This window comes from Apium graveolens, chromosome 3 (assembly GCF_009905375.1).
Source record: "Apium graveolens cultivar Ventura chromosome 3, ASM990537v1, whole genome shotgun sequence".
Lineage (NCBI taxonomy): Eukaryota > Viridiplantae > Streptophyta > Magnoliopsida > Apiales > Apiaceae > Apium > Apium graveolens.
Window position 1 is genome coordinate 155096007 of NC_133649.1, and position 10226 is coordinate 155106232.

General features: G+C 34.7%; 1 protein-coding gene across 1 annotated transcript; it reads right to left on the bottom strand.

The window, feature by feature from the left end:
- Positions 1-362: 362 nt before the first annotated feature.
- Positions 363-10226, bottom strand: LOC141712877 (uncharacterized). Its single transcript, XM_074515985.1, has 8 exons — positions 9360-10226; positions 6760-7009; positions 6533-6668; positions 6292-6389; positions 5078-5143; positions 4339-4428; positions 2940-3116; positions 363-698 (listed from the first exon to the last, which is right to left on the bottom strand). The coding sequence occupies exons 1-8, from the start codon at positions 9884-9886 to the stop codon at positions 663-665; spliced, it is 1380 nt and encodes a 459-aa protein (XP_074372086.1). The 5' UTR covers positions 9887-10226; the 3' UTR covers positions 363-662.

A 10226-nucleotide genomic window follows, 5' to 3' on the forward strand; every position in this document is an offset into this window, starting at 1 on the left:
ATCTACTTTTACATCTTGCAAGATATAATGTACTTATAAACAGAGCTATGCCCTACAATGCACCCGGGTTCCTGACACAAATAATTCCCAGTTCTGAGAAATTGCACTCGAAATAATCCTTTCTTCAATTTAATCATGTATGAACAGTAGTTATACGCAATACGGCCCTGTAATGCACAGATTATGCAACCACAAATCAAAGATTACAAAGTTCAGCACTCTTGTCTAAGAATCTAAAGGATAAGGTCCTGGATGACGATGAGCACCACCTACAAAGATTCTGTGATGCAATCACCTTGCAACAATAAAAGGCTGGCAGTAGGGGTACTGCCTATATTTCGGCTGGGAAAACACTAATACTCTGTGGTGTATTTTATTTCTTATCTTCTAAAATACTGAAAAAGTACAGGTGAATAAATTTACACTGAATTGATTAAAACAATCATGAGATGTGAAAGTTAAAAGAGACTGATATAACCAAAAAAGAAAAGTACAAAAACCATGGAACCACATTGATGTGAGGTTTAAAAAACTTAGTCTATCGCACTGGATATTAAACAACCTGGTCTTAAGATGATTCAAGCTTCCAAGCAAAGAAGGTACAACTGATTGACTCGTCAGTCAAGTGGCCAGAAAATTGATGAGCATACATCTTGCGTGTCTTATAGTTCTTCAGAGCTAAATTTGTTATATGCTTCCTGTTATACGATCCAAGAAAAAAGAAAAATAAGCTCAAACGAATTCTACTAAAGCAAGTAATAGAATCTATTTCCAATAATTCACTTGTATATATGAAAGATCAAGGTCTATTTACATGACGTACTACTGAGCCACCAAAAATATTGCGTACTATAATTAATTATGAAGTGGTATGTCCCTCGCCCCTTTTACAGGAGGTTGAAGGTCCAAGCCTAATGAAAGGCAAAGGAGGTTGAAAGCCAAATGCATGCGCTCAAATAGAAAAAAATTAGATAAATAACCAAAAAAATCTAGAAATATATGAATGAGTGGACTGTAAGCTGGTTAGGAGTTGGAAAACAAATGCCACATGCAATAAAATAGATAAAAAAACAGTCATCAGAAGACCCGCCTTTCCACTCAGTTAATCCTGAAAACAACGCTATAGAAAAAAGTTTGGCCTGGTCCCTAGCCTCCAGCCTCCACCAACCCCATCTACAGTGATAACCAAACCACACAACCAATCTGGACATAAAGAGGTTTAAAGCCGCGAAGTCTATCCCCGCCCTCAGTTGCTCATCCTATTACTTATCGTCTTCCTCAACTACAATATGCCTCCACAAAGGTATATATATTGTTTGTTTTTATTAATTAATTTAAATGTAATACAAAATGGTAAAGAACTTTACACAAGATACTAAATTAGACCTTGCAAAAATTTAAAACGGATGTTAAGGAATTTAAATTGCGTTTTAAGCATGTCAGTAGCTAATGGTTGCAGATTTCCTCATATCGTAAGCTACCACAAACAGTAGACTGATAAATTATTTTTCAGTGAATTGCAAATATATTGTGGAAGAACTGTGGAAGTGACCTGAGATATGTCTTAAATGACTTGGAGTTCATCAAATATACCAGGCACTAAAAGGCCAATATGCATTACAGTATACCATAGACCTTATTATATTAAATACCATTGATAAAATCAATGAGAATTTAGTTAAAAAGCTTAATGGGAACTAGATGAAGACAACCATCAATATCGATTGTACTGAAAACCTGTTTCGCGTTTCGGATTTGTCTCTCATGCTTCTGATGTTGAGCTGCATTAGAACTCTAGATCACGCACAACTTTAAAAGTGATCAAGACAAAAGACAGAATAGGGATGCACCCGAAACAACATTACTTTAGGCAACTTAATGATGAACAGGAAGCTGATGTGGCAGGGAAGCAGTCAGCACCAATTATGAAGAAAAACTTGATGCTTTTTAAAAAGATTTGGCATGCCTTTAAATGGGTCCAATTATAGAAGGTTGATAAACACATGATCTTATTTTTTTATTATTTATTGTTTTTAAGATTTCAAGTACCAGTAAAGTTGATGAACTTGTTTAAATATTATGTGTGTTTTTTCGATATAAATTATGCTTTAGTTAACTTAGTTGGCTCGTGTTGCCTTATCTGCCTCTCCTAAAAGTGTGGGCCTCTAATTATACAGTGTGTGCCAGAAGGCCTTTTTGTGCTGCAGAGTAACATGATTCAAGTCTACTCTATAGTCAATCATCTGAATTACATAATTTATCATTCACAGAATTAAACAATATAAATTTTCATCTGTATATCTCTTGCAACATTGTGATCAGATCTTCTTTGTTATGTTTGTCAAGAAACTTGTCGAGAAGGCTTCTCTTAAGAAGGCACATCTCCCTGATCTGATCAATTTTACATTTACACGGCTCCGAAAATTGTGCAAGATCGGTGATGGATACAATCTCAGTCTTATCAATTAATATACATACCATCTCTTCGCAAGAATCAATCACACACACATTGTACTTATTCATCATTACCCATTTCAAATTGGATTCTAGGTATGTCCCATGTGAATAATACCACGGGCTAAGGTTTATTTCAAATCTTTTCAATTTAAGTGATCATCTTTTGGTTTGTTTCAAATTGATATTAATTCTTGCATATATGTTGTATTGTTCATCTCACTTTTTACGTATTATACGCACACACAAGCCGAGGGTCTTTCGGGAAACAGCCTCTTCATTCTGAAAGAATATTCTGAAAGAATGAGGGGAAGGCTGCGTACATCTTGCCCTCCCCAGACCCTGCGTAAAGCGGGATATACTGGGTATGTTTGGTTTGGTTTAGAATTCAGGAACTGTACTGACAATGCACTATATAATAACTTAGCTAGCATGACTAATAAACCTGCTATACAAATATAAGGAATTAACTTCGGGTATTATACCTTCAGAACGTCAAAAACTTTTTCCGCAATATACTTCTGTTGAATGTTGGCGCCTTTTTGTTGAACCTTATCTGGATGCACACATAAGGTTGCCTTCTGATAAACCTTTTTAACTGAGATAGATGTCATCATATCAGTCAAAGAAACTGGACGCCAGCCACATTCAGGCCAAAGCACCTGCACATACCACATAGTCATGCATAAACAACTTACTGGATCATTTTTATACAAGTTAAATCATATCCCTTTTATACTACAAGATTGCAAGAATCTATTGCACTTAATTCACACAATCTGAACAAAAGAAAACACATGACACATGTCGTTTATTATTAAGAATCTGATGGCTAGTATTAAAAAGTTAAAAGTGTTGCACCCTAAAGTGCACATTTGCTTCAACAACCTACTTATTGTTTGGAAAGTATCAACGACCATTCCGACTTTCTTGTGGTAGTCATTGCGAATAAGCAAGTAGGGGGGCGCAACTAAAGAGGTAGAGAGACTCACCGCAATTGCAGGAAGAGGTTGACTTTATTTCATTTTGGTTATGGAAAGTGAAACTCTTTTTGTTTAGTACGAGATCGCTTCACACCTCGCGGTGCTTACACCTCTCGCCTATCAAAGTTCTATTCAAAAACCTCGTCAGAGAACTTGAATAGAAAAGGATTTCCTGCAGCGCAGCAGTTCTTCCATACCAACTTATGTTATATTACCAAGGTTATATAAAATATTTAAAGAACATTTTGGCTAGGAAGTCGGCTATACCATTGTGGTAACACAATATCTCACACCTTTCAACTCCAGGACAACTATGAATCCCCCCACCCCCACCCCACACCCAACCCCACACCCCTTAGGGTGGCACAATTTACATCACCCAATCAAGTGCTGAGCTTCCTGTAAGACAGAACCCCATAATCGAGCACGCATATGGAAATAATTTGTTAGCTGCTAACTGACAATACATTCACCAAAGGTGTACATGGTAATATAAATGAGATTGTGGCATTCCACTTCCCGCCAAGGCAGAAGGATGCAACCAATGAGAAGCACCTTCATAACCGAGATACCTCCGATAATTGATCATTAATTAGTTCACCTAGTTGTGTGCCATCACATTATTAATACTTGGAACCACAATTATGTAGGAGATGATCTTTGACATTAACATTTAACTAATCCATAAGAGAAAGGAGACTTCACATGGCCGTAACTCGTATTAGAAGCCTCCAGGTACCAATCTTAATCCCCACAACACATAATATAAGAGAGTTGGTAACTAGAAAACTCATTGTTTATATAATTTATCATTGTAATATGCAAGTTGTCAACAGCATAGAATGTAGGGTAAGGAACACACAAGTTGTCAAAAGCATAGAATGTAGGGTAAGGAACGCACATATTGTAACGATGATAGAAGTGCACGCAAATTGCCTTCTTTTCCTGAGGCCCAGCGTTTTATGTCATCGTCCAAAGTCGCAGCAAGCCTCTGTAGATTGCAGAATTAACAAAATAAAATTTGAACAAAAAATTATATTCAAATGAGTATAATTCAGCAAAACAACTAACAAGTGCAAAAACTGCATTTTCATTGTTCCTAAAACAATTCCCAAGGATACATCATTTAATATTAAAGCTGAACCACTTTTTGGTTTTACTTTTTATAAGCTTGTCTCCCAAGTTAATGATTAATAACAGAACCTTACGGAGCATGTTATGTTTTCCTTGGGCGGCGATAAGTTTTTCAATTTGTGTTAAATAAATCTAATACTTGCTTTTTAAATAAGTTGAACATTTAGTTATTAATCAATGTATATTAATTTTTTGGACGCAATGTATATATGATTAATTCATAGATAAATTTTATTAATTTTTCGTTTACAATAATCAAACAAAACTCTTTCATTTTATACTTCATTACTTTTTTAAAAATTTAATAAAGCTTTGCCCGAGATATATGCTTGTACGATGTTTAACAAAGAACTGCTTACAAATACATTGCACACACCGTGTAAATAATAAATTTACACCTCATAGTATTTGTCCCAACTTCGTCAAAATATACAACACAAAAAAGAGCCAAAAAGTGAGAGAACACTAAAAAAAATTTGTCATACAAGTATACAAGAGATACTTACATGCCTCTCTTCTTGCTCTAGCTGTACCTGACGATCACGTCGATTCTTTTCATTTAAAGCTTTAATCTGAAGAAACCAAAAAGTAATAATGATAGAAATCATATCGTATACAGAAACTCTCAAAGAAAGTAGCTTGCCATGCACTTTGCAGAAGGTGCTGTATGAAGTATCATAGAACTTGCACAATCTCAAACCAAAGACAACTAAACTTGAAACAATTGACGGTTTTCAGATGTAATGATGCAAACAAGATGAATATAATCAAAAGCATATAACTTACATTATCTGATTGATTTTTCTGATAGTTCAGAGAAGAACAGTACACATGAATTTATAGACGCCTTGGCATAATTCTTGATAGGTAACTAATAATATCTTAAGTTGAGTAACTGAATATATCTCTTGGGCTTCTAAAACTCCCAGACTCTTGACATTTCACCTTAATGTAAAATCTTCAAGATTTTTTTCAGATTTAATTTTCAACAACAATTACCTATTAGAGTATGATGGGATGATGGCCAAGTAAAATCCAACTACCTATTATATCACATAAAGCAGTGAGCAACATATAGCTTAAAAGGTCTATGTGATTGAACACTGTCTGTGTTTGTGTGTTATGTAAGAGGGAATTTTTTTGAGCCATTCAGATTGATAGAAGTGTCAAAATTTGAATACAAAAATTATTTTGTTTGACCTAGTTTTGGTGTTGTGTCTTAAATGTATCTAGATGGTTTAATCATTCTAAATAGAAGCATAAATAATTATATAAGTGGATATACTCTTAAGAGAAATTTATTCTTGTTTTGTGGACCTCACAGAATTTTAATTTAACCCCAAGTAGACGTCTGTTTGTTCAATACAATCCGAAAAGATTATCATTTGTCATGGACCTCAATTTGTTAATTCTTGTAATACTCTGCAATTACAAATCCATGAACTTAAACTTCATAATACCTAATTTCTACTTAATTTGAAGTTACTAAGATTGTGAAAATCGTTAACCATTAAAATTTAAGCAACTAAGTCTTTTTTCCTATATATCTTCCTGTGTTTCTCAGATTGAATATGAAAGGCATCTATAGATTGGGGACTAATGACAGGAACCAAAAAAGTACAATTAATAAGTGTTAAGAAATAAATAAAGTATAGGTTAAAAATTGAAGTATATTTAAAAGAGTGAGGGAAATAGTTTGAAGTAAGAAATCTATGTATACCATACGCTCCTGGGTATTTTGATGATGATTTAATCTGGCTCTTCTTCTTTCTTCACTCTCTCCTTCAACTTCCTGGAATATTCTAGATGGAGGGGCAACTTGTGAAAAAAAACAAACTTAGCATAGTTAGCATCAAGGAATACAATAGCAAAAGACGACACACACACACACATATATATATTTATATATATATATATATATTTTATGGGACAGAAGCTGTATTTTCAACGAGGATGCTTACCTTCAACTTCAGAGAGGAATGAGAAATCATCATCCATACTAATAGAAGGGGAAACTTCTCTCGTGCTGAGAAAATTTCCCGACCCTTGATTTGCAGGAACTTTGCTTTTCTGGAATAGTGCATCATATACAGAATCCTGAAAAGTGGAACTTGTAAGGCTTAAAACAGCTTATTTTACCAAAATGCATATGCTGATTTTGTAACACGGTTATGGTGCAAGTCTCAACCTTAGTTACTGGGCTTGGACTCGGTATATTCTTCGATCTAGCACCCATACCAAACATCGACTCCAAAATATCTACGTCCGCAGATGCTCGATTCTCTCCTTCATTTAGCAGATCAGGAACCACAGCTGGCGTATAGTTTCTCTGAAGAGTAGATGTTTCAAATATGTTGAAGGGGTCTTCTACCAAATTTATTTTTGATTTACCATCTTTATCACTTGAATTCCATGAACGGCCTCTTTCCGGCTTTTCTCTACAGAAGAAATAATGAGCCGCATAAAATTAGAAAGAATACGTGAACCTTATCTAACATTAGACTGCAAAAAGTGATCATCGCTATATTACATTTCCTGCTCCAAAGTCCAAAGTAAACAACAGAAAATCATACAGGCATTTACAATCAAATAAAGCATTTCCTGTCAGGTATATCTAATCTAATGAACATTCATGAACCGAATGACATATATACATAACTGGATGACAAACTTTGTGTTTGCTCGAACTCGAGTTTGCAATGGTGCCAAGAAGTTGGCATTTACAACAACACGGTAGTATAAAACTATGCTTAGTTATTAAGCACGTATATATGAAGCAATTTTTTGAAGTTTAATTAAGGTCGTAGTTCTTGAGAAGAACTGAAAAAGTCAGGGAACAAACACAAAATTTAAACTTAGTCTTGTATGTAAATGAGGGCACAAAATCACAAGCCACAGCCAGCATTTCCAAAGTTCAACAACAATTAAATTCAGTAAACAATATGCATTAAAGCATCAGGTGTTTGAAGACACATTTTGACGCAAAAAAAGACAGTTAGTTCAATGGTCTATGAATCTATGCATATGTTCTTCTTTAATCTAAGCTTTTGAATTCTGTATGAAAGCCAATTAAAGATTTATTATTCTTAATAAAGAAGCTCGTGCTAGAGTTTCTCTCAATTCCAGTGGCAATAATCCACGCAGGTATGGTTCAAATGATTCGCAAATCAATTAATGGTGCTAGGAAAATTGATATATTGAAGTATCAAAACGTAATAATCATTACTGAAACGACAAAAGAATATGCATAACAACAAAAAATCGAAATAGAACATCTGATTATGCTACCTGGATCCTTTTAATAACGTACATTGTTTAGTAAATTTTTCTTAAATGATAATGAAATCTTATACATCACTTGTTTCTTAACCTTTCAGATACGAATTTTCTTTTTTATTTGCACCTGCTCCTATACATTAGATATAGCTTAAATGGCCCACACATAATTCTTCCTGAGATAGATAGCCCCTTCGCACATCATTTATTTCCGAGTTATATAATATCAAATCTTCTTGTATTCCCTTCAAGATTTGAACTGTGCAATATCTACATATTCTATTCTCATTTTCTGTTATGTCTTGACTCTTGACCATGGTTATCACGGCACCAAGTAGAGCCTTGATGCTCGAGTACCTTCCAGAAAGCTAGTCGACAAGTCACTTGACTAGTAGTAAAAAGTCGACAAGTCGTTCATATATATATAAAATGTATATATACATATATATACACTACATTTAGTATATAATATAACTAAACACATCAATTTCACAACTTAAATTAGAAGTGATAGAATACTAAGTTTAAATTAAACATACTTAATACATAACAACACTCAAAAACCAAATCTGAAACATGTTCTCCAAGCAAATAAAAACATAAGTGATGACTAAAATCAAGCAAAGTTATTTATTTATATATTATGTTCATCTCCATCTCTTTCTTGCGTATTGTCATTGGCTGGATTGGGAGATTGTGAACCATTATCATGGTTATCACGACGCCAAGTCAGCAGTCAAGGGGTTATCACAGTGCCAAGTCGGGCTTCGAAAAGCCGCGAAGCCCATGTACCTTCGTGTCGACTGGAATTTGACTCGGTCTTCGTGACAACAATGCTCTTGACAGAGCACTGTCGCATACTAATATACACATAGAGCACATCTAAAAATACTACTGTGGTTATCAGGACTACAATACTAATATATGGTAATTGTTATGAGAATCCTGAAATGGTACATCATAATCATCATAATAATAATAATAATATTGCATCTGGTGACAGTAACAAGTAAATTAAAAAAAACTTTATTATAAAGGCTAATCATGTTGTTTTAGACAGCGGCCTAAATAGCTTAGCGAGGAAAATATTAATATTAATTTTCCCCCACCAAACTACTTGGTTAAAACAAGTTTAAACAGCTGTTTCTCATCCTGGTATTCACTTCAACCAATGGTATCCTTCGAAACTTAGTAAACTTAAACTTTAATAAGTTGCACCTGCTATTATCGTAAAGTTAAACTTTAATAAGTTGCAACTGCTATTATCGTCCTTAGCAAATTACTACGCTAGAAAGTATCTAATTCCATTATTGTTACAGAATACGTAACACATAACAAAATCTTAGCATACCCCCACAACTAACTATGAACAATGTCATTTTTTAATCCTAGGGAAAATTACCTTATACATAGGTGAAGCCTAAAAATCAGAGTTAACAATTCAATTGCTCAAATTAGTTTAAACTGCTAAAAGTCAGCAGAGCGGAAGCTAAAGTGTGTGATCGGACATACCCGTTTCTTGGATCACTGCTTTTCCCAAATCCAGGTATCAAGTCATCAAAACCAGAACCAGTATCTAACTTGGGCTTCATATCACTAAACCCCCCAAGCAAATCATCATTAAAAGTGTTCCGCTTGGGGGGTGGAGGTATCTTCCCAAACAAATTACCATAATTCGTAGACTCGGAGTCCTTTTTCCCCAAAAATGCACCAAAAATATCATCACTATCATCAACACCACCAGAATTTGAACCCAAATTATTAGAACCCTTAAACACAGAATCCAAATCATAGACATTTGAGCCACCAAACACATCATCAAAACCATCAGAATTCTGGGTTTTCAAGCCATAATTCGACCCGAAAATGTCACCAAAACCAGACCCATCAACAGAATTAGATGGAGCTTTGGCCTTAAAATCCAAATTAGGAGGAAACCCATTATTGATATTGGTTTTACCCTTCAAATCAGCCAAAGGGGTTGATTTAGATTGTGCTTTAAAGCCAATACTTTCAACTAAAACACCAAACTGATCCATCCCCCAATATAAATAGATAAAATATATAACTAAATACAAAAGAATTCTCCAAAAAGATCAAAACTTGCAAGTTTGTGTAAGAAAGAGGGGGGGTTGATGCAGAGAAAGAAATAAAATAAAGCAAAACCCCAAGAAGAAGAACAAGAGAGAGGGGGGAATCTAAATGGGTTTCTCTCTCTAGAAAGAATTGTGAAACTAAGAATCCTCTGGGCCGTTGGATTTTTTGTTGAATTAAGAAATCTCTTGAATCTTGATGACCTTGACTTGGTTTGGCGGTGGATGTTGCCTTGCTGGCTTCTTTGGTGGCCTTGCCAGCTTGGCTTTGATACTCGGTTTTGTT